The sequence below is a fragment of the Lepidochelys kempii genome, chromosome 3 (genome assembly GCF_965140265.1).
Source record: "Lepidochelys kempii isolate rLepKem1 chromosome 3, rLepKem1.hap2, whole genome shotgun sequence".
NCBI lineage: Eukaryota > Metazoa > Chordata > Testudines > Cheloniidae > Lepidochelys > Lepidochelys kempii.
This window is the reverse complement of record NC_133258.1, coordinates 68,264,074-68,290,124: the sequence shown is the minus strand read 5'-3', so window position 1 is coordinate 68,290,124 and position 26,051 is coordinate 68,264,074. Positions and strand designations below refer to the sequence as shown.

The 26,051-nt window shown below is 38.0% G+C and overlaps 1 protein-coding gene across 4 annotated transcripts in view; it reads left to right on the top strand.

The window, feature by feature from the left end:
* Nucleotides 1–26,051, top strand: part of RNGTT (RNA guanylyltransferase and 5'-phosphatase) — a 436,227-nt gene that overhangs the window by 188,090 nt on the left and 222,086 nt on the right. For 3 of the 4 annotated variants that reach the window (XM_073336687.1, XM_073336683.1, XM_073336685.1), the window contains exon 11: nucleotides 3,379–3,543. The exons of the other annotated variant lie outside the window; for it this stretch is intronic. In XM_073336687.1, the coding sequence (XP_073192788.1) occupies nucleotides 3,379–3,543 (165 nt within the window). The remainder of the gene's footprint in view (nucleotides 1–3,378; nucleotides 3,544–26,051) is intronic. 4 annotated transcript variants of the gene reach the window in all.

Genomic DNA, 26,051 nt, shown 5'->3' with positions numbered 1-26,051 from the left:
AAAATCTGATACATGTCTAATGAGGCATGTCAAGTGTTAAATGTCCAGAATGGATTCTAAAACACATTATATATTTTTGGAAAACAGTTTTAAAATATCTCTTTCTCACTGTAAGAGGGAATTTACACAATCTCCAAGTTTTAGTTTTTCTTCCAAGTTATTTATTACAGGCGATGTTACCTCTAACTATTTTTTGCTAAAAGCTGGGGTCTTCTTTTTTAAATTGGGTGTTATCATTTGGAGACTTAAGATCAGTCTGGGACATGTCTGTCTTGTATTTCTCTCTGGTACTTCTCAACACTACTTGAATTCAATATGTCCTTGATTTAAATTCAGAATTATGCTAATTTTCTGTTCCTTTCTCAAAGTGGATGCTTTCATTGAGTGAAACCCATCCCAATTTTTTTACTTGAGTGATTGATGAATGATTTCTGAGCTATTTCCCATGATTTCTGAACCACATAGACTCTTACATCAGTCTAGCTTTGACCTTTATATAAGGAAACCAGTGGTAATGTACCGTAACTAGCTTTGAAATAAAAATTTTAGTGTCAGAACTGTGGGAGATAATTACTTCAGAGTAGGTGTGAGAAGGAAAGGGATTCTTTACGGCAGAGAGAATTAGGTGATTAGAAGATTTCATATGGAATCAAATAAAAGAATTGAAATTGCTAGCTACTAATGGCTTCAAAACAATTTATGCCACTACTGTAAAACCCTTTTAAATGATTAACTGTAAAATAATTGTGTGAACACAGTTTCCTGTTTATTTCAGGATAAAAGATTTAAAATATTAGTTAAACCTAGTTTTTTGAAGTTCTTGTTAGAGATGAGTGAGCAGGGAAGTCATTTTAGGAAAAGTAGCAGACTAATAGGGTAATGGACTTCAACTTTTGAACTTCAAAATATGTAACCAGAAAAGACTCATTGAGAATCAGGTCTTTTCTTCCGTAACTTGTTGCAGAGATCAAGGTGGTGATGCCCTGTACTTTCACAAATTGTAAATAGAAAATAAATCTGTGTTTAGTTAACCATTAAATTTCCTCTGAGTGGACAAGGTCAGTCATTATGTAGATGTGTTTTCATGTATGCTCCACACAGACTGGTTTGAATGAATAATGGAGTGGTAGTTTTTTTGAGTGCCAGTGCCTAAAATTAGATCCCACAGCTATAGCCTGCCTTATATGAAGTGAATAATGTGAGAGTGTTGCTCACTCTTGCTTCTAGAATTTTCCCTACCCTAACTATTCATTAATTCAACTAGGCTGTCATTTAAAATGGAAAAAAATAATCAGAAAAATGAGATGACAAATGCTCCTTTCATGTTGATGCTGTGCCATCCCTCTCATATTTTTGTTGAGAAATGGTTATTAATCTTTCCCTCTTTAATAGTTTAGGTTCTCCTTCTGCTCCTATATCTGCCTTTTGATTTGGGAATTGGGTGATACTTCTGCTGATCACAAAGATGGCCACTTCTGATAGTCCCTTTTTTTTTTTAAAAAAAAGAATAAATGTTGCTATTCTAAGAACATAAGAATGGCTCTACTGGGTCAGACCAAAGGTCCATCTAGCCCAGTATCCTGTCTTCCGACAGTGGCCAATGCAGGTGCCCCAGAGGGAATGAACAGAACAGTAATCATCAAGTGATACATCCCCTGTCGCTCATTCACAGCTTCTGGCAAACAGAGGCTAGGGACACCATTCCTGCCCATCCTGGCTAATAGTCGTTGATGGACCTATCCTCCATGAATTTATCTAGTTCTTTTTTGAACCCTGTTATAGTCTTGGCCTTCACAACATCCTCTGGCAAGGAGTTCCACAGGTTGAATGTGCATTGTGTGAAGAAATACTTCCTTTTATTTGTTTTAAATCTGCTGCTATTAATTTCATTTGGTGACCCTTAGTTTTTGTGTTATGAGAAGTAGTAAACAACACTTCCTTATCTACTTTCTCTACACCAGTCATGATTTTATAGACCTCAATCATATCTCCCCTTAGCCATCTCTTTTCCAAACTGAAAAGTCCCAGTCTTATTAATCTCTCTTCATACGGAAGCTGTTCCATACCCCTAATAATTTTTGTGGCCCTTTTCTGAACCTTTTCCAATTCCAATATATCTTTTTTGAGATGGGGCGACCACATCTGCACACAGTATTCAAGATGTGGGCGTACCATGGATTTATAGAGAGACAACATATTTTCTGTCCTAGTTTCCTATTCTGGTTTCCTATTCCTATCGTATTCCAGTTTCCTATTTTCATTGCTTATAGCTTTCCAAAGGTTTTGTAGTTTATGGACAAATTTTTGTGCCTTGTTCACTGCATGAAGGAAATTTTGCAGGGGTAGTTTGTGAAAAAATGTACATTATTTTTCAAAGTGAAGGAGGAAGAGGCAGAATGGGGTATGGACTTGGCAAAATAAGTCTCAAATATTTTAGACTCTGGACATAATAATGCTAAAGCATGAACTATGTCTTGTATTGCTATAAAATTGACATTAACATTTCTAAAATTAGCGTTACATTTCTACATAATCTATTCCTATTCAGTTAATGGCAGCTACAGTAAGTTACCACTTGCTAGTACTCTAAATATAACAAACCACATTATAATTATTAATGTTCCAGATGTGTTTTTTTTTTAACTGCCTTACTTATCTGATATATTACACCAAAAGAGTAAAGAAGGATATAAAATGCGTAATATCTTTCAGCTCTTGAAAGGCCACAGTTTAACACCTGAGAATTAAACAAGAACTTTAGGACCCTTTATGACTGAGCAATAACCTATTCTACTAGTTTTTGCTGTCCTTATGGAACACTATTTTTTTGTGTGTGCAGATTTTCTAATCTACAATGTGTTCAACTTCATTTTCTATAACAAAAATGCTAATCTCTACTTCTTGGTACAAAAGGTGTTTGTAATACACATGAAGCAAGGGTTTGAGTTAGCTTTGCAAGTTATCTTGTCAGCTAGTTGTCGTTAACAATTATGAACAAAGTGGACTAAATAATATTAAAACAGCACTGTATTAAAAATACTGTTATGGTTATCTTACACAATTCTATGCTTATTAAATCATCAATTTTAGATTAGTTGGTCTCTTAGTTCTTGAACACACAAGTTTAGCAGGACATTTTTTTCAAAATAAGCTATCGTTGGATAGATAGGGCATCAAACCTCTTTAGCCCTAGAGAAATATGTGCAAGCTGGGAAATTTGACAGGAATATGTATATTTTGTTATGTTTTGATGATAATCAGTGTATCTGTGTATTTATAAATATTTTGTTTTTAAATATTTTGTAAGGCAAACTTCAGTCTAATCATAATTTGATAAACATTTAGGTATTTTATATTATTTTTTGTCTAACTTGGCAGGGACAGCCAGTTGGAGAATGTGATTTTAACATTCGACTAGCATGTATAGAAAAAGAGATTATATTTCCACGGCATGAAAAGATGAAGAATGGTCTTATTGACAAAGCACAGGAACCATTCAGTGTTCGAAACAAACCATTTTTTGACATCCACGCTGCAAGAAAGGTAAATTTATTGAATTTAGGTTTATTAATGTTGTGGTGCTAAAGACAGTAGCTTAGTTCTGAGTATGGGTTTTCCCTCTGTTAGCAATTGACATTGCTATAGCTAGACTAAGGGAGCATTCAGTGCTCCTTGGCTGGAATTTGGGAATTAGGGTCACTCTGAATATGGCTTGTGGCTTTAATCTATCTATTCCTTCTGGAATACCATTTTCTCCATTTACAAAACCCTTCTTTACTTTTACACAAACTTCAGTTTTATCTTACAATGCTGAACTGTTGTTGTAGTCGTGTTGGTTCCAGGATATTAGAGAGATGAGGTGTGTGAGGTAGTATCATTTATTGGATGAACTTCTGTTGGTGAATGAGAAAAGCTTTCGAGCTACATACAGCCCTTCTTCAGGTCCTGAAGAATTAATGCTAGGGATTCAAAGACAGGAACCTGTTACCTTTTTTTAATGTGTTCCTTGATTTTCTGTTACCTTATTTAGCTATTTATTTACAAATGTTAGAATTCCTAATTCTCATTGTGCACTTCTTCAGTGTGGAAAGGTGATTTCCTTCAGTACAGCTATTTTAAATTCTTCCATATTGGTCGGCATGTGACCCTTATTTCTCCTAAAGCTAGCTGCCCATTTGTACTCATTCCTGCCATAGCAATTAGTCATATGTAGTCCTCTGAAAAATACTTGCAGCTGAATGTAACAGTTGAGCATTGAATCCCTGCTTCCATGTGTTTTTATTATTGCCTTGAGTTTGAGGCAGGGAATGGGCTTGCTGGAGAGCAGGCAGAAATTTCAAAACCTTTTGGCTAACAGAGTGACTGATGAAAACTACAAAAAGGAGAAAGAATTGTTAGAACATGGTCTTCAAACAGAATGATAAATTAATAGAGAGCACTGGTCCTGAGAAAGTTTCAGTCCAGAGCAGTTGTACTCAGACTGAGGCTCCTGAGCCACAAGTGGCTCTTTTATGTGTCTCCTGCAGTTCTCTGCAGCACATAATATTAAAACACTGTGTGCTTTAATTATTAACCAATCAGGATGCTTTTACTGTGTTGTTAACCAATTGTAGTTGATACAATAATAATATTTGGTAAGTTATTTTGCTATGAGAATAATTACACACACACACAAAATATTTCCCGTCATACTGTTTAAATATGAATATATAGTACTACAGTAAATGAAACAAATTCACTCTACTGTGGCTTTTTTGGGTAATGTTGATTGCTACTTTGGCTCCTGAACCATTGAGGTCTGAGTATCACTGGTCCAGAGAGACTTTATTTCTGATTGAGGCTTGTGAATTCAGTGCAGCATAAGCTTGACCGCTCTTTCTTTAGCTGTATTAAGTTATTTTGTACTGCCAGTCATGAAAATATTTTAAGTAACTAATTAGATAACATTGTATAGAGATTTTTGAATTTAAAATAAAATTTTCACAGGGGAAAAAGTAGCTCTTGACTGAAATATATAGTAATTGTACTTGAGATTTAAAAAAAATCTGAGGCAAAGAAAATATTAACTGGAAGAATTACATTGTGTATAATTTATAGTTACTGGAAATGTGCTGAGATCCCAGAAGATTTAACTTGATGATTTAAAAATTCAGAAGGAAACTGAACTCTCTTTAAAATGTATTTGAATGTATTTATTCAAATGTATCAAAAAAGCTTTTCCAGAGCTCAAGGTGCTATACAGTCATAAACACATTCAAAACTTCTATTGGTCAGTTGTTTTTGACCACAGATTCATAGATATTAAGATCAGAAGGGACCATTATGATCATCTAGTCTGACCTCCTGCACAATGCAGGCCACAGAATCTCACCCACCCACTCCTGAAATAAACCTCTCACTTATGTCTGAGCTATTGAAGTCCTCAAATCGTGGTTTAAAGACTTCAAGGAGCAGAGTATCCTCCAGCAAGTGACCTGTGTCCCATGCTACAGAGGAAGGCGAAAGACCTCCAGGGCCTCTTCCAATCTGCCCTGGAGGAAAATTCCTTCCCGACCCCAAATATGGCGATCAGCTGAACCCTGAGCATGTGGGCAAGATTCACCAGCCAGATACCCAGGAAAGAATTCTCGGTAGTAACTCAGATCCCACCCCATCTAACATCCCATCACAGGCCATTGGGCCTATTTACTATGAATAGTTAAAGATCAATTAATTGCCAAAATCATGTTATCCCATCATACCATCCCCTTCATAAACTTATGGAGTTTAATCTTAAAGCCAGATAGGTCTTTTGCCCCCACTGCTTCCCTTGGAAGGCTATTGCAGAACTTCACTCCTCTGATGGTTAGAAACCTTTGTCTAATTTCAAGTCTAAACTTCCCGGTGACCAGTTTATATCCGTTTGTTCTTGCGTCCACATTGGTACTGAGCTTAAATAATTCCTCTCCCTTTCTGGTATTTATCCCTCTGATATATTTGTATAGAGCAATCATATCTCCCCTCAACCTTCTTTTGGTTAGGCTAAAGAAGCCAAGCTCCTTGATTCTCCTTTCATAAGATAGGTTTTCCATTCCTCGGATCATCCTAGTAGCCCTTCTCTGTACCTCTTCCAGTTTGAATTCATCCTTCTTAAACATGGGAGACCAGAACTGCACACAGTATTCCAGGTGAGGTCTCACCAGTGCCTTATATAACGGTACTAAAACCTCCTTATCTCTACTGGAAATACGTCGCCTGATGCATCCCAAGACTACATTAGCTTTTTTCACGGCCATATCACATTGGCGGCTCATAGTCATCCTGTGATCAACCAATACTCCAAGGTCCTTCTCCTTCTCCGTTACTTCTAACTGATGCGTCCCCAGCATATAACTAAAATTCTTGTTATTAATCCCTAAATGTATGACCTTACACTTCTCACTATTAAATTTAATCCTATTACTATTACTCCAGTTTACAGGGTCATCCAGATCTTCCTGTGTGATATCCCGGTCTCTCTCTAAATTGGCAATACCTCCCAGCTTTGTATCATCCGCAAACTTTATTAGCGCACACCCACTTTTTGTGTCGAGTTCAGTAATAAAAAGATTAAATAAGATTGGTCCCAAAACTGATCCCCGAGGAACTCCACTGGTGGTTTGAAGAGGAAAAAATATTTCTAGGTGAGAAGTCAATTTTTCAGCAAATATATTTACCTGTTCTACTAATATCACCTTAAATTTTTAAAATAGAACATTTTAAAAATCAGTCTAACTTTTCATCATATATGCACTTTTACTGTTTCCATTTGCCTTAGTTTGATTGATTAAAATAGTCTAGTCAGTTTTTCTCCAGAAGAGCAGAATTCCAAAAAATCAATTAAACAAATGTCATCTTCAGAGAGAAGTCACATGTGTGTTCCTGTTTTCAGGATATTCAGGGGCTCATAGAATTTTGGGACCAACCTGTTGCCAAACTGGCTTTCTTTCCACTTTCCCCAGCTAAAGGTGTGGCTTCCCCCTTTAAGAGCCCTCACAACACTCCTTATTTTAGTCTCTCTGCCCCCAGCTAGCATGATGGAACAGGCAAGTATGCAAATCTGAAGTTCCAAAAGTGCTCCGTCAATAAGCAAGTCCTTCCTCAGTGCAGGAGGCTGGACAAAATTACCTCTGAAGGTCTCTTCCAGCCCTGCATTTCTAGGATTTTGTAAGGGTCCACAGTGAGAGAGCTCTTCCACAGCTCTTTTCTGCACTGGACTATTGATTTGCGAAGGTAACAGGCCTGGAACACAAGTGATCTGATGGGGTCTCTTTTCTTTGCCAGGGCTGAGATTAATCAGACACTGTGCACCATGTGACTCTTACCTGCAATGTGTCCCTCACCAGCTGTATCTGGTCTCATCAGGGAGAGCCACTGCCAGGGTAAATTAAGATACCCTTTTAAAAACTAATATCTATCCTTTCCTCAAAAGGAATGTCTTGAGTTCCTCCCCATGTATGAAAATGGGTAACATGACTTCTTTGAGTAGTGTCTCTGTGGATGCTGCACTGTAGGTGCTGCGCCTGGGATCAGAGATTGGTAGCATTGCCCATTGGGCCGGACATGCGCTTCTCCCATCTCACTCTGTGGGCAGCATCTATATATAGTGCTGTGCAGTCCAACCACCTTCAGTTCCTTCTCAACCGTCTTTGGTCTGGGACAGAATCCGGATCAGAGCCCTTCTTCCTCCTTAACCTTTAGAGATACTCTCATTAAGGTAAGTTACATTAGTAGTGATTAGCCATTTCCATTAATTTTCTCCCCCTAAAAAAAACAACTTTTAGTTACTCTTCCCTCCCTGTTACCTTACGCTTCCCTGTTTCCCATCCTCCCCGATTGGAAGCTTTCCCCCTTGGAAGTATGCCAGGATCCCCTGGTTCAAGAGGTGCCTCTCTTGTTTGGAGGCCTTTCCTGTGAACGACGGTCACTCATGGTGCATTCACTGCTTCGATGAGGGCCACACCCCCAAGAAGTGCACCTACTGCATCAGCTTGACTACTCAGGCTGAAAAGGACCATGAACTCAGACTGAAAATTCTCCTCATGGAGAGTTCTTTACAGCCAGCTTTGGACCCAGCCATGATATCTCTCTAACGTGGCTCTCACCTCAGCTCAGTCATCAGCCGACCCACTGCTCGCTGCAGCCATCCAAGAGGAAATCCTCCATTTCCGACTCAGATGGGAAGAAATGGATCGCTACATTGCCTGCCAAAGAGCCGCCTCAGAGAAAGCCATCTCCTGGGATGTCAGTAGCCTCAGCGTCCTCAGGGGTGAGACTTCACTCCTATGACCATCCACTTACCTCTGGGACAGGAGCTAAACAGAAGTCCAAGGACCCTAGATGGACAGAAACACAGGCGGGGACACTATCTCGTGGGACCAAGAAACACAGCACAAGATCTTCCGAAATAGTACTGAGTTCCTCATCCAAGACAATCTTGGATTCTTTGACACCAACGACTCTTTTTCCACCAACCAAACACTCGGCACCAAGTAAGCCCTTGGTGCCGATGTGAACTTTGACACTGGGAAAGCTCTCTTCACCAAGTAAGCTATCTACCAGCCACTCGAGGGAATGCATTCTGTTCTTGGCACTGATAGTTCCTTCACTTTCCAAACACCACCATTGTCAGTGATACCCCTGCCTATTCCACAGCAATTCAGCTATCCAAGGGACCTTGTTGTCTCTGATACATCTGAGTTACCTCTCCTTGAGAGCTCCCTGTAGCTTATGCCTCTTCTCTGGAGTTACAACACTACTGAGAATTGCTTCACCCTTTCCCAGCAAGGAAGAAGAGGAAGAGGATGAAGAGTGCTCTGTTCCACCCACAAATCCAGAACACACACACACACACAGACAATCCTCTGCTCATCCCCTTTACCCGGAACCAAACTGGGGCCGTGGTACGGACCCTCATGGATGGAACCTCACATACCAATTCATCCACATTAACCTTACTGGGACCCATGGGGTAGGAATAGGGCACATTTTACCAAACTGCCCATAAAGCAGAGCCAGAAACACACAATTTATATCCTCATCTGTCTCTCGACTATCTGATGTCGACGCAGTAACGATGGAGCAAGAGCAGGAAGACATATAGGAAGAGATTACACCACCACTCCACTTCTTCTCCTCTTCCCCTGATGGGGCCATCATGCCACCACCTCATGCATCAGCAGACAATTTCAAACACTTTCAAGAACTACTCAGAATCATAGACTCTCTCCAGATCCCTCTGGAGGAAGTCAAAGAGCAACAACACAAGCTGCTCAATATCCTACACACCTCCACATTGGAAAAGATAGCCCTCACTATTAATGAGGCCCTTTTGGATGCTGCGAAGGTACTCTGGAAGACCCCAGCATCCATCCCACCAACCTGCAAGCGACTGCACAAAAAATACTATGTCCCTGCTAAGGACTTGGAATTTTTTTTCCCCAGCCTACTCTAAACTCTCTGATCATTAATGAGGTACATAAGAAGGGAGGCCAACACCATCCCAGGGCAATGCCAAACAACAGGGACTAGAAGCAACTAGACTTGTTCATTCACAAAGTGTGTTCTTCTGCTATACTTCAGTTCCATATTGCCAATTACCAGGCTCTTATGGCCAAATACAATCATATGAACTATTCTAAAATACCAGGAATTCTGTTAAGATCTGCCAGAGGATAAGAAGGAACAATTCCAGGCACTTGTGTCTGAAGGACACCTTCTTGCCCGCACAGCACTACAAGCTTCCCTGGGTTCTGCAAACACGGCTGCCTGTTCTATCACAATAGGCATGGTAATGAGACGAGCATCCCGGCTTCACCTCTCTGGATTCCCTAAAGAGGTATAGACCACAGTCGAGGATCTAACCTTTGAGGGATGCACGCACACGCGTGCACACACACACACACCCCACCCCACCAGGGCTGAAGAGATGTCAGGGGAAATACTAGTGTACCTCAAGATCCTGACCTGCACCTTTCACTCCTCACGATCAGTCTGACGCACAATGAAGACGACTGTTGGACAGCTGTTTAGCCCCTTTTTATCCATTATGGCAGGAAATCACTTCAGAGATGTGGGTCATGGAAATAATCAACAAAGAGTATACTCCATTCCATTCCCTATGGGTGCTCCACTACCCACCCACCTCCCCTCTGCTTCAGAGCTCAAAGATTAAGCTCTGCAGTAGAGAAGGAACTAAGGCCGTTTGGACCACACAGCACTATAGATAGATGCTGCCAACGGTGTGAGAATGGGGAGAAGTGCATGTGCGACTCAATGGGCACTGCTACCCGAAGATTTCTGATCCCAGGCGCAGGGGGAACTGCTGCATCTAGATTGAAACACCTATGTGACACACGTCTCAAAGTACATCAGTTATTGCACATGGTGAATAACCTTCTGTTTTTCTCAAAGAAGAGTCCGGTAATTTATTCTTATCCTTAGCCTCATTCTCAGGAAGTAAGGTTGAGATGTCCTTTGCAGACCTCTCCCTTTTTGTTTCCTCTTTAGTTATGCCTCAGGGTATGAAGGGAAATGAGCCATTAAGTAAGCCCCTACCATTCCCATGACAATAACTTCTATGAAGAGATCTTGCTTCTCCATGAAGGAGGGTTCATGTCTCCCCCTCACTCTCCTCCATAGACACCCTCCAAAATGGAAGGAAACAAAAGGAGAAATCCACAGACTCTAAGGACATATATGTTTGCAACCATGGCCCAAAGGAGTGTAGCCACGGTAGAAATTCAACTAGAAAAGGAGTTGTCATTGAAAACAAAGAACCTCCTCTCTAAGGTAAAATCAGATTGCATCATACTGCTGCATGCCTCTTTTGAAGGAGTCGTTTTGGACCACAAGGGGCCATCTAAATATCCTATAAAACCCAAATGCTGAAGAATTCCTTTCCCTCCTGAAAGTTATCACAGTGGTGGATCCCTGGCAAAGGATATTCTTTTCTCAAGGTAAGTGGGGCATGAGGATGTTCGGAGAATCGCATGTCTTCCCTAAGGACCCTACCAACAAGAAAATAGCACTCCAGAAAAAGTTTAAAGGCATCCTCTGCTCCCTTGAAGCTCCTACAACATGGTTACAGCAATCCATTGGCGGGAACAATATCGTATTTGCTGGACATTTTGCACCAGTTTAATGGAGCTAGTGTCCTCTTTGTACTTCTGGAGCTGCACTTCCCAGCTAATGTCTTTATTGTCCCTCTAATATCCAGGAACCCCACTAAGTGCTGGGTTATGCTTGAAAAAGACCTCGCATTAATATAGTGTCAACTCCAGAAGAAGAGGAGGAGTTTCTTAAGGCTATACTGCATCTTCTTTATTATTAAGAACTCAGTTTGGATCTACATTGTTTTAGACCTGGAGGCTTGACAGACCAGACCAGTGTAGTGGTTCTGAAATTGTCCTTCACCAGATCAGCAATTCTTCATGAGATCTTCTGACAACTGTGCTCTCAGAGAACATATTTCTAAATCTCCATACATACATGGATCTTGAATCTTCTCATGTTTGGTCACAAAAGGTATACTTGCCGGAACAAGACTAACATTGGCCACACAGCAGTGATAGCTGCTAAATTAAGTTTCCTAGGAACACCCCTTGTCCTAGTCCACATGCTGATCAGGACATTCTCATTTGTTACAGCATTTGGCGAGCCACTCTGGAAACTCACTCTGACTGTGTTTTCCAGGTACATGGATTTGTAATAAACCTGATGAAAAGCTCACTGAGCCCTCTCAGAGGATTGATCACTTGGAGATTCTGATAGATACAGATGAGATATCTAGAATTACAGAGAACAGAATAGCCCCCTTCACTTGTACTTCCAGCTACTATTATGTCTGGAATCACACATAAGCTTAAAACAATGAGAAGTCCGGTGGCACCTTAAAGACTAACAGATTTATTTGGGCATAAGCTTTTGTGGGTAAAAACCCACTTCTTCAGATCCATGCATCTGAAAAAGTGATTTTTTTACCCACGAAAGCTTATGCCCAAATAAATCTGTTAGTTTTTAAGGTGCCACTGGATTCCATGTTGTTTTTGTGGATACAGACTAACACCGCTACCCCTCTGATACATAAACGTAAGTCCATGATTGAGGTTATACATGCAGGAACTCTAGAGATTTATCTTCTGTCAAAAAACTTTCAAGAACAGATCCAAAATAGTACAAATGCCCTGTAAAATGCTCCAGTCTCTGTATTAGCAGGACAAAAACAGTTCAGGAACAGCTCTGAGAATCCCAGACTCAAGGGTCCTAATGACAGACAACAGTCTCTATAATTGTGGCACACATGTGGATCAGCACCACAGAAAAGAGGGTCAAGAAGAGATAAATTATGTGACATAAACTTGCTGAAGCTGAAGAGTGTCCATCTGGCCATAAAAAAAAAAATCTAAAATTCCACTTGCAAAACTATCACATACTAATAGAGTCAGACAGTACTATGAAATGAATATTAAAATGGGGTTTATTTCGGATATTTTCTTTAAGCTAACAGTGCCCAAGTATAAACAAAGTTAGACAGTAAGGACTAATGAAAATATCAGTTTTGTCTTTCAAGAAGAAAGTAATGTATAAAACAGTTTAAATTAGAGAAGCCAGAGGTGTCTTAGCATATATTTAAATTAAGGAGGAGTAAGGAGTAAGTTAGTCATGGAAGGTTTCAGAGTACCAGCCGTGTTAGTCTGTATTTGCAAAAAGAAAAGGAGTACTTGTGGCACCTTAGAGACTAACCAATTTATTGGAGCATAAGCTTTCGTGAGCTACAGCTCAGCTCACGAAAGCTTATGCTCAAATAAATTGGTTAGTCTCTAAGGTGCCACAAGTACTCCTTTTCTTTTTAGTCAAGGAAGTAGTTTTATATTAACATGCTGTTAGTTATTAATTCTGTAGGGGAATTAGTATGTTGTAATAGTTTTCCTTATAAAGACTTTGGTCTTATGGGGAACTTAATAATTTATACCCGTTTTTAGGAGATAACAAAAAGGCTGATGATTTATTAGTCAATATTTAGTGATCTCTTACAGGCAGTCTAATGGACTAAAGAGAGTTTTAAATGTGGTCTCTATTGGTAGACCAATTTAACAGTGGTATTAATCTATGCTGATGCTGAATTTTTTTAATAGAATTTAAAAACATTATATGCAAAGTTAAAAATGGATAAGTTGCTTGCTTTATATATCATTAACTGTTGACAGCTTATTCCTTAAGAGCTAGTTGTTGTCAAGAGGTAAAGCTCAGAATTTAGCGAAATGTGGTGTTAGTGTTGTAGCTCTGTCAAAGTCAACACAGTTTAGAAATAGTTGCCAATAGATGACTATCAGAACTGATCTGTAGGGATCTGAAGCAGATATGTGGAACACCTTTTTATAGTTATCATCCGAAAAGACAGGAAGCTACACACGTTGGCTTATTTTCTTGACTGTTTAAATAAAATCTTTCTAGTGGTCTACACTCCTTCTGTTAACTGTTTGTATGGCTATCTTTCACAATCCCTCAATATGAAATATTTGCACTGTTTGGGTCTAAAGCTTTTGAATTTAAACAACACTATATTTTTTGTTCCCTCTGGTCCCCTTCCAAAGGTATATAGGTTGTATACTTGGACTGTAAGCTTTTCTAGGCAGAATATGTATTATTACCAGCTGCAAAGTGTCAAGTATATTGTTGATATAATGCCACTTTTACTAATAAAGCTGTGATATTCTGTTTTTTGTGCCTGAGGTTTCTACTGCTTTTTTTGTGTGTTAAATTTTCTCCTCATCAGAATGTTTTGTGAAAAGATTAGGAGGAAAATGTATATATTAGAGGAAAATGTATATATTAGTGGCATGAAGTTCTAAATCTTAACTTGCTTTATAAACTCAGAACCGCTTCTGACATACTACTTGCTGAATATTTTCTATTCTTGCCTTTGCCACTGGATTTGGTAAAATAGCGAGTTTTTGAATGGATAGTCTTGTATGATTTTCATGAAGCAGGGCAGTCAGCAACTATATGGGGCACAGAGAGGCAGTGTAGAACTCTCTGAAGAGCATTTTTTTCTTATTGTTTTACAGATTGTTTTCAAAATATTATGAATTTTGCCCACTATATATTTATGTATGTATTATATCAAGTTGGCTTTAAAAATGTAAGGACTAAGAGAGCTAGACCCATGTAAGTTCTATTGAACAATATCATATTTTTAAAAGATTGTTTAAAAAAAAAAAAGGAAAAAAGGGAAAGTTTTTTACCATTTTCTCAGCAGTCATCCTTTTATTACTGCACATAGTCCTGTCCCATTAACTAATCAATAATAAAAATAAATTATTTTTTGCTGATGTCATAGGGGTATAGGGAAGCTCTCTTCTCTCTAGACCTACCTCCTTGAAGTCTGGGCATGCTCTTGGAGAGGTAGTTGGTCAAGTTCTTGCCTTGTGTGATTCTAGGGGAGTGGTACTTCTGGTCTGTCCCAGGTAGCAAGTAATTGTGCCCCCGTTTCTGTATGCTACTTGACCCTTTCTTAATTTTTTTCTGATGTTTTAGATATAGACAGATACTTCAGAAAAACTCTGGCTGCAGTTCCAGATCAACCTAAATACAAAATTGCAATGCACTTTGGGATTAACATAGTTCCATAACAGTACTATCATCCTATCTGCTTTACCAGCACTTTATAAAGGTCTGTTTTAAAAATGTTGTCAGATTAAAAATATTCTGAACCCAAATATCAAGTGCTATAAACATAACTACCATATGACTGAAAGTGAAAATTACCACTTCAGTTTAATTTTTTTTTTTTTGGTTTGTGGCTGCATATAGGATGTCATTCTATTTTACTTCTGTAAGAAAATCTCTCTTCCTACACTTGGATTCAAAATATCCATATTATGTGGGGTTGTAACTATTAATTTTACACAGGTACTGTATTCCTATACACTGTCACTTCTAATGACCATCATTCTGTGTCAGTTTCTCAGCTGATGTGTTCATTGTAATACTCTTCCTGGGGAAACCAGAAAGCCAATAGACAATCCTTAAAAAAGTTGTCAGTTGCTTTAAGTAAAGAATCCTTACATTAGTACTTGTATTATAGGTATTTGCTATAGTAAGTATAGGTAATATTGCAAATACTGAGGTACAAATATTTAGTTATCTAAGGCAGTATTGGCAAGTTTTTAAGTAGAATCAGTATATACTGTTAAGCAGACACTGATTTTTAAGTGAATGTAAAGAATTATTGTTATGAGTGGTAATTACTACTTTGCTGGTCAGTCTTTGCCTCTCATTCCAGTAGTTATCCCTCTGTTGACACTTCTAGGTGCAGGTATAAAATTATAGAATACGGTTAGATACTAAAATGGCATAGCAAACCGGAAAGCTCCCAGTATCTAGAAACAGTCAGCTCTGCTCTATAAATCCCAACAGGTGAAAGGCTTGCAGCATATCTTGAAGGTAATCAAACAAGTAATAGATCTTCATATTCATTGAAACATGAAACTTTATTTTTATTGCTACATGTAGTTTGAATGTTGTTTCTCAGTGCTTGAAATGGAGTAGGCAAAATGATATGCTCGAACATTTTCTCAATTTTTTCTTGTCAAGTGGCAGTAGAGAGAAGTGTGGATATGATTTATCTATCAACAGACCTGTTGATGTGACAGCTATGTGTGAGAGACATTAGGGGTCAGGAGGGAGACCAGATGTCTTCTCCTTTGACTGGTTGTGTCCCAAGATGCGTATTCGGGGCCCTCTAGGGAAAAAATCCCTATATTATCTGCCTCTTAAGATAACCTTTCTTGTTGGAATTAAGTGACTTGTAAGGAACCTTTCCACCAATTTTTTTCTGACAAGTAGTACTTGGGAGTTCACTTGAGTTTCTTCTCAAGGTCCCCTTGTTCTTCCACATTAACCAATAAATGTGTCTCACCTCATTTTGTCCTTAACCTTCCTCTCTTAAGGTGGTGTACTATTTAGACAGTGCCCAAGTTGTTGTTACTTGGACAAAATGGACTCTTTTTAGAAAGTCTGTTCTTTTTTGTGGTATATGGCTATAAAGAGAACAGTCAAGGTTTCCAGGTCTGCCACTTCTCGGTGGGTTAAAACAAATATCTGGGAAGTTTATACTAATATCCCCGTGTCTTTGCATTCCCCAGCATAGCTGGGCAGGGAGAAAAATCTTAGAACCCAGTAACTCATTGTTCTGCATAGCAAGTTCCATCTGCAAAGGGTTGAGGTTCTCAAATGAGCAGTCTCATGACTTAGACTGAATGCACTCGAGGCATGTACCTCTCTCTCTTTACAAGCACATACCATATTGTGAGGCATTCACTTCTTAACAGAATGGGTAGGACAAACTCAAACAGAAGCTGAGCTCTTCAGGAATACTAAAAATACTAAAAAAACTACTTCATAGTTGTCCTCTTAAAATTTACTGTTCACTATTTAAAATTACAGACCTGATTAAAAAATATTAAGGAACTCAATAAGTTAAGATAGTTACAATGAAAGTATCTGTTAAATTCCATGTTAGTGATTACCTTAATCCAGAACAAATGGATGCATAACAAAGTAAGCAGTCAGCAGAGAAGTAGGTGAATGACGAAGGCAGTACTTCTCATAGACTAGTGCAAAACTGTTAATATTTTCTAAATTTTCAATAAGACTGATGAATGCACTATGAAAGAATAGAAATTTATTCCATGGTGACGTGTAGATTAGTTTGAAGCAGGCACTTCTACTTTAGCTGTGAGTCATCTAACGAGTCTGTATACTTTAGGCTAAAATAATTGTTTTAAAGTAAATACAGTAAGATATGTTTTTCCTTTGGCAGAGGTGTTTATCTATGGATCTCCAGGATCTACTTTCCTGGTTCCCTGTCATTCTTTTTTCACACCAATGTTTGGAACTCAGACGATAGTGATGATTCTTTTGATTGCCTGACCTGGTCCAGTATCAGATAGTGTCCACGTTAATTTTATTAGCCTTTCACTTGTTTGAGAGATCATGAGTTGATATATTGGCCCCTCCCATAGTTTCGCTTTTTTGCCCCTCAACGAACTTAGAGATGTAATGTTGGGTAATTGCTAACTTACTCCACATGCTATAATGTACTGGCTCCCACAAGATTCCGTCATGTCACACCTCCTATCCCATGTTTGTGAAGGTACAAGAGGAGATAAATTACTTTGCAACATCACTATTTTTCCAGTATCTGGACAGATAAGGATGAAAAGCACCCCATAGTTGTCCAGTTTGGAACTATACCTTACGTCTTATTTTCCTATAGACAAAAACGATCAGTTTAATGTTGTTTTAAATGTGCTTCTAGGATCTGGCTATCACCATATTCATATAACTAAACTTTAATACTGAAAATATGCCTTCATTCTCCCAAAGCCTTACTCTGCATTCCTTTCTGAATTATAGATTCAAACTTTTACAATTTTGTTCAGATTCAAACCCATTCCCTGATTTTTTTTTTTTAAATAATCAACTTCATAGGTCATTATGTATTGATTAGTTCAAGTAGATTGCAGGAACAAATATTCCGAACAGACTGGAATTTCAGTTGTAAACTAGAAAAGGAATACATGGTCTGAATTGTTTAATTAAAGAGGAATGGTGAATATTTTCAAATAGGTTTAGGAATGTACTGCATTTCTAACATTTTAAAGGCAATAATTTGTTACCTGAAACAGAAAATATATTTTACTGTTGTTATCTAATTAATTGAATGATAAAATAGATTTTAGAGTTCATTTTGGATTTAGGGATTTAGCATTGCAGTTAGTGTGTGTGCTTTATTCTCCCTTAATCTGAAAATTAATTGTCTGTGACATGAACATGCTTCCTTTAAATTATAAAGATTAGTATAATTGTAGTACCTAAAGTTTTGTCTCAAGGAGTCACTTAATTATTTGCTTGAGACATCAGAAACATGGACTCCATGTTGTAATATTGCCATGAACATTATTATTTCAGGAGGAGAGTGAAATTTTCTTGTGGAGCCGCAGTTTATTTCACAAGAGACTCTTAGATATGATGCCAGGGATAGGAAACAAAGAAAGGGGCAGTTGGGTCCCTACTAACCTTGCTGAACTTAAGTTTCATTTTGATGCAGCACATAGTATCAGTAATCAGCTTTTATGACCAAACAAAATGCTGTTATACATAATCCTTTCTGTCACTGTCCTCTAGGAACACAGTCAAAACTATTCATTGTGAACAGTCTGAGTTTGGCCTTTTTACTGTTCGGTTTATTCAAATACTGTACAGAAACAAATTTTATCTGTGGGTTGTTTGTGAACAATGTATACTTTATTCTTTACTGTTCATTATTACAACTGAATGATAGGTCACTTTAGTCACTTGATATTTTGTCTCTTCCCTCATTGGCTGTAAGTATCAGTGTTAAAGAGGAAGATGTGATTAAGTAAGTTTGCCTTTGATTCTCTCTAGGGGAGGTGGGAGCTGTTTGTGGAATGATGAGGAGGTAGGCTGGCAGGCTATGACAGTTTTAAGTACACTTTGAACCCTTTCCTTTTGGTTCACTTGAGTTAGTCATTGCCCAAGACTTGACTGCTGGAATAGTATGGGCTATAGCTTGCTTGTTTTTTCAAGAACAAAATTTAATTCTTATGATCATTCACTATCAAGTCATATACAAAGGATGAGAACATGGCAAATTGACATTTGGTTTCTAATTCACTCAAATACTCACAGTTAATTTTTCCCATTACTAAAGTAGCTCGAAGTGGAAAGCCTGAGGGACGGCATCAAATTCAATAACATTTTTAAGTCCCTGATTTTAAAATTGTTTTCTTGGTTTAGTATCTTATTTCAAAAACGTTCAATGAAATTGAAAGGCAGCAAATTTAAGACTGATAAAATGGAAAAGGTTTTTTACACAATTTATAATTAACCTAAGGAACTCGTTGTTAAAGAGATCACTCAGACCTATATCTTTGCAGAATTTTAAAACAGGATTATCCTTTTATATGGATAATAAGGACATTATGATGTTAGGTAGAGTGTGTAAATATGCAAGAAATATAAAACATTAGAAGGGATGTAAGCCCTTATGCTTCATAACATAAGCCATCCACTAACTGCTTTGGGAAATGTCCTATGGCCAGTCACAGCCATGATGATGTCACCAAAGGTTGTAGTCTAATGAATATGCTGTCTAACAAAAGTGGGAGATGGATTCTTTTCTTGCACCCCATGGTTCCATTGAGAATTATTGCAGATCACTTTCAATGAAACAGTGCAAATTGGAAGGTTAAATGATGACACAAAAATCAACTGCACAACCTTTTCCAAATACCATCATACTGTATACTAGTAACTTGTCAATTCTGACAATATTATCTGATTAAAAAATGACAGCTAGTCCTAAAGGGATCAGAGTGAGAGTGAATCTACTCTGCTACAAGATTAAATAATTTGGTACTTTTTTTGAGCATTGAGGGAAATATACAGACCTCCCTCCCAAAGTATATTGTTATTTTATAGCTTTTGTAGTATTTTCCTGGTTTATTTAATATTTGGACTGTTATCTGTTTTTTCTCATTCAGAAGCTGCTTTTGTCATACTTAGGGAATATCATGTCTGTTATATTATTTTGTTGTCAAACTTGTACCCAACAGCAGTGTGGTCACTTTTTAAAATGAATTAGCTCTGGGCCATATATTGAGGTAAATAAGAAGAGTCTGAGTGAGTGGAGGGTTAAAGGCTACTTAGGAAACCAAATGGTCCACCAGCAAAGCCCTGGAAAGGGATTACGGACAGACAGTAGCATTACAACAAATTCAAAATTAAATGGGGAGAAGTGTGAAAAAAAGATGTCAAGAGAAGAATCTGTGTAGATTTGTCAGAGGTTTTGAGTTCCATATTCAGGCAGAGACAAAACTGATGATATCTGGATGCAATTTTTATGCCGAAAAGAGACATCCTTCCTTTTTGTTTTATTTTTGATTTTGTTTTTATTTTCCATACCTTAAGGAATGGCTGAATCACTTCACATATCAGTCCTGCATTTCCTGACATCAGAATTGGCAGTAGCTCTTCTGTCTCTGTCCTACATTACTGCTCCCCCACATCCCACCCAATCTGTTCTCTTTCAAGTTTTCTGTCCTGTTTGCCATCTTCTATCCTGTTTTCCTCCTCTCTGTTATTATCTTCTTTTTTTTTACTGTCTCTCATCTCCTGTCCTGCTTGTTGTCTGTCTCCTTTCTGTTTACTTCCTCCTTCACTTTGTCCCAGACCCTCTCCCTGAGAATTGAAAAAAGCCCTAACTTTATTAGGGCACTTTTCAACTGAATAGTAAACACGGTGCCTTCCAAGAAGTACTCTTCTGCTACTGGGTACTCTTTCAATAGCCTGTCTGTTTGGCTTGCTGCTTCCTGTGAGGGGCAGAATGGAGCACTGATTTCAAGGAGATTTATGATGACAGCTGATCTGGTGTATCAATATTAACATGCAGAGCATTACCAACAAAACAGGTCAGATCGTTTGGAGGTCTGAAGCGACACCCCTTTTGCACTAGGTGAAAATACGAGAACACCAACCTGTTACAGGTACAGCTATGATCATATCTTGTAAACAGGTATATATTGTTTCAAATTTATTTATAAAAGGCTTTGCCATTTGATATTTACTAGTAAATGAGAACATTTTTCATGTAGATGCTGTAGAATAGTCTCTGTGTGTTCTCCTCCATAAACAATAACTAGGACAGTAACACGATAATATGAATTCATACGACCTGTCACATAGAAAACTTTCCTGTGTGCAGGTATTTGGGGTGGGAGGGAGCTCATTGTAAATTCTCAATGAACTTACAATGTGAAGATCCTCACTTTGGAAAAGAAAGTCTTGAGCTTGCATTTCTTAAAGCTTCCAGGGCCTAGAACTTTTACTTTTGACACACTTTCTCCAGCCAATTCTGGCTTAGTCACAACTAAAAAAAAGACTAAATAGTTTGACCATATTTTCATCCTGTAGTTTTCAGTTTTTGTTATCTTTTTTTTTTTAAATTGGATAGAAGTAGTAGTTCCAAGTCTTGTCAAGCAAGCAGAAAAACAGGAACTGAGAAGAATAAGATCTATCTCTGTCCTTCGTTGACATGCTTTTGGTGCTTTCTGTTGTGTTGAGTGATGTGATGTTTTAGTTTAATTTCAAAGCTACAGACCAGCTGACAGTTCATGGGAAAATCATACTGACATTTTTATTATACGGGATAAGAATTGTTGCTAATAGAATATTTTCCAAATATTTAAATGTTCTTATAGTGGTACTCTACAGCTTTCCTCCCCCTGCACCCCTGAAATATTGTGTGTGTGTGGGGGGGGAGAGAATACTATTGGTATTACTACAGTATTGGGACTACACTTCTTGTCTCCAATTTAAAAACAAACAACAAAAACTGAAAACTAAAGGATGAAAATTTGGCCAAATTATTTAGTCTTTTATTGAGTTGTGACTAAGCCAGAATTGGCTGGAGAAAGTGTGTCAAAAGTGAAAGAAAGAAAGAAAGAAAGAAAGAAAGAAAGAAAGAAAGAAGCATGCTATTAAATAAAACCCACAGGCCCAGATTCCTTAATTACATAGATGCAGTTCATCAGGTGTAATTTACTAGCACAATTAATTGCACATCTATGTGGCCAGTGAGATGTCTGTGTGCCTATTTTTATGGGTGTAGTTACAAAAATCTGGGTCATAAATCAGTTTGTGGGTCAGATTATATCTGTCCAAAACGTGCTCAGCAGCTCGGGGGTGGGGGTGGAAGCAGGGGTGGGTAGAGGTGGGGGTACACAGAGCATGTCAGCGATGGATCCCTAATCTTGTGGGTTGGTCTTTGCTGGCTCCAGCCTCAGAGCAAGTTATAGTTCCTAGCGGCTGCTCTAATTTACATTGTCTAAGGATCACTATTGCATAGCTGAACTCCACTATACTCTCTCCTCACTCCCAGCATGTCTCTTAAATGGGAGCACTTGCTCAAGAGCTAGTTCTTCCAGCTTTACACCAATAGAGTTCCCTTTGGCCAGGAAAATCCTCTAGTCATCTACAGTCAAATTTCATTCCCTTTGCATTGCTGAGGCAACACAAATGGCCAGATTATAAACAAGAATTTGGCCGTACACATTTCCCAGTGCTAATGAAACAGAAATAGGATGTTTATTTTTCAGCATTGTAGTATTTTTATGTTAAACTGAATCAAGTATCATATGTCAGTATAAAGTTATGATGAGTAAGAAAAAGGGAAAATATTTTCATTGCTTTTTGGCTACATTAAAGAATAGCTCATTCTAAATATTAATTGTATATGAAGTGTTTTTAGTCATCCATTTCTGGGAAATTACCTGATAGCATCAGTTGAAAGAAACAGATTTACATATCTTCATTAAGGATTATATTCAAAATCAGTGACCCCATGTTACAGGTATTGATAGTGATGAAATAAAATTAATGTAGAATAATCAGATATGGAATATATAATTAAATATCTGACTTCCTTGATAGCATAGGAAATAAGCAATGTAACTAGTAGGAAAATAAATTCATTTAGATAAAATGTTACGTTTTCATATACACTATTTACTTAAACATTATGGCAGTGTATATTCAGTATCAGTGGACCTTGTAGTCTTTTAAAACTTTTCTAAACTTACTATTTAGCTATTTGTTTCAGCAGGATTACTTGCACTGTGGAAACAATTAATATGTTAATATGTAGGAAATCAAGTGTAGGCTTGTGCCATTAATTTCTCCTCAAATTTATCTTTTTTTTTTAAATTTTTTTGCAGTATCTTAACAATGCACATTTTTTTGTTTACTCTGAAGAGCCAGTTGGCATCCCAGTATGGATGATTGTCTTGGTATATTTGATATCTTTTGAAGTAGAATTAGAGGACTCAGCTGTGGTGGCTAACTGGGTCACTTTACTCATTAATTCAGGGGCAACTGTTTAATACTTTCTGTTGTACCACTTTACAGTCTGCCACTTTCCAAACAGCCTCTTGGCAATAGAGCTCCACAGGGAAGGCATCAGCCCTCCCCTACAGAAGTGACTTTCAAGAAACACAGATTTAGTTGGTTTATTTGGACAAATGTACAAAGAAAAGAGTGATGGAGGTTAAGTTAAAACACCTCATTATAATAGTGATATAGTGCATCAGAACTGCAGCCTTTCTCTTTTGTCATATACTGTACTATGCCGTATTGTTGTAGCTGTGTTGATCCCAGTATATTAGAGAGACAAGGTGGATGAGGTAATGTCTTTTATTAGACCAACTTCTATTGGTTAGAGACAAGGTTTCAAGCTTATTCAGAGCACTTCTTCAGGTTTGTGTAAGCTCGAAAGCTTGTCTCTCTCGCTAACAGAAGTTCCGATAAAGCATATTACCTCACCCACCTTCTCTCTAATGTACTGTACAGAAAGTTTTGTACAATTGTGATAATTTTATTTGCGAATTGAACAATAACAACATTGCTTCAGTATTTCACTGTTATGGACTAGAGCAGCCAGTTTTAATTCAGTTAAGTCACAAAAATTGAGCCATTAAGTACCAGTGGATAGCTAATGAATCTTGAGAGATTTTTGAGAACATGATGCATAATGTTTAAATCTAAATGTTTGTATTTAATTATTCGCTGTATTTATGCCCAGTGGAATATATTATCTTGATTTGACTCTAACAATATTACTGTGAAGTGTATTATTAAGATTCTGTATTGTCAAATATCCATTTTATGCCTATTTGAATTGTTATATACAGATTCACTTGTGTTGATGAGTCTATTTTCTGCATAGAAATTAATAAAATACAAACCATAATTATCTGATCAATTGGAGTATATTTTAAAAATCTGAAGATTTTTTCTCTTTGAATGGCTCCTTCATATCTTTGAGGAACCCCTATTTTTCCCCTTTTGATAACTTTGTTCAACACAACCTCAACTTTCTTGAAGATGCCTGTTTTCTCTTATTTAAGAGAAGCATTTGAAAACATCTTAGGTAATTGATGTCAATTTCTCAATTGTGTAGTGGAGAAGAGATTGACAGTGAGAAATGCCTAATTGCTATCTTGAATTCAGTAATGCAGATGTGCTGTCAAATTAAGTATTAACATACACACTGTGTGTTGTTCTGGGATATTGTTTTGGATATACTAGGCATGTGACTTCTTGTTTTGTTCCCCCAGAACCTGCCAACTAGTGATAGCTCAGCATGACACTCATTCGAGCGTGATACTGTTTTTCTAAAATGGCCCTATACAAATAGTAGAAAAAACAAAACAAAATGAGACTGGTTTAGATAGTATTTTCTGAGTATTACTAAATCAGTAAAAAGAATTCCAAAATCTAAAATGAAAATAATTCTTTTTAAAAATTGAAACTTTCCCACAACTTGATACTTAAAAATTGGCCTCCCTTACCTCTTCCATGCCCCTTGCCCTCATTCCCTAAAGGATTCCATCATATTAAGTTATTTACTTTTGGGTGGGAAGAGGGTTTTTAAAGCTTTTAATATTTAAGACATATGTGTTTGCTGATGACATCTGTATTGCTGACACTGGAAACAACTTCCAGAGGATTGAAGGGAATCTCAGCCAAAACATGGATCCTTTGACCACTTATTTCCCGCAATTGAGACCAATTCTCAATGAAACTAACACAGTGGCAACTACTTTCCATCTAAACAATCATCTTGCCAATCAGTCCATCTTGATCTGTGTCCAGTGATGGCTGTGGCCATTTCAAGCAGTTGTCACATACTTGGGAGAAAAACTTCACCATAATTTGACGTATAGTCTCACCTGTAACACCTGAAAAGAAAGATCTCTTCCAGTGCCACCTTGAAATGAAAACTATTGGGAACCTTCAGGAAAGCAGACCCTTCAGTTCTTCATACCTTTGTATTGGCCCTGTGTTTACTCCAGCTAAATGCTGCTCTGCAGTCTGGGAATGCAGCCACCACACTCCGCTTGTGAACATGGAACCGAATCTGGTCACTTGTATAATTCAGGTGTCCACTTATTGTACACCAATTTGCAGTCTCTATGCGTTAGCGCACATAGCTTCACCAGACCTTCTATGGATGTCATTAGTGTTAAGTTTGCCTGGAAAACTGTGACAAATAAAGCCAACCTATTACATCTCCAGTTGACTGATGCCCCATTCTCAGACAGAGAAGAACAAGCCAGTGCCAACTCACAGGTTTGCTCACATTCAGGGGAGGATCCCCACTACTGCAGACCAAGTGTGATTTCTCTACACCCCTTTGCTAGGGCAGCTCTCACATTCTTGGACAAGAGTGCTACTGGCCCTTTACCATGCACGGGTGATCAGTACCAACAGGGAGCTGAAAACTGTGGTCTTAGAGTAGAAGCATCAGTGGGAAAGAGAGTATAATACATTAAGTAAATTCAGGAGTCCATTGCTACCTCTGCCTTCTTGTCCACTTGATTGTAAATCCTGGACCAGTTTCAACAGGTTACTTTCTGGCTTGTCTAGAATTGTTGCAATTTTGCACGAGTTTGGTCTGATTTCCTCCCCATGCTGTGACCTGTAGAACAGCATTGCCGACAATAACTCATGTGATGGACAATACTCCTGACATCTGGAGGGTGATTTACAAGGCCTAGCCTCCCTTGACACAGAGGCTATCCTGGACATTGAGCTCTGATGACTGCATATGAGAGAGAGATTGGTTTAAAAAAAGAATTATAACTCTACTTTTTTTGCTTCAGCTTTTTAAATAATGTTATGAGCTGGGTAAAACCATGTGATTTCCAGATCTCAGTGTGATTGATAGGTGTGTATTCACTGTCACACTGCCTGTTATGGAACACAGCTTAAGAGTGCCAATCTCAAGTCAGACTGCCAGAATACAAGGCATATACCCCATACTGGTGGTATGCCCTATCATAAGATTTTACCAAGCCAGTAACAAATATGTGCTTCCAAAATACTGCGCTAGTTATTATGGAACCAGATAGAGTTCCCTTTAGGCCTTCTCGCCCCCTCATGGACCA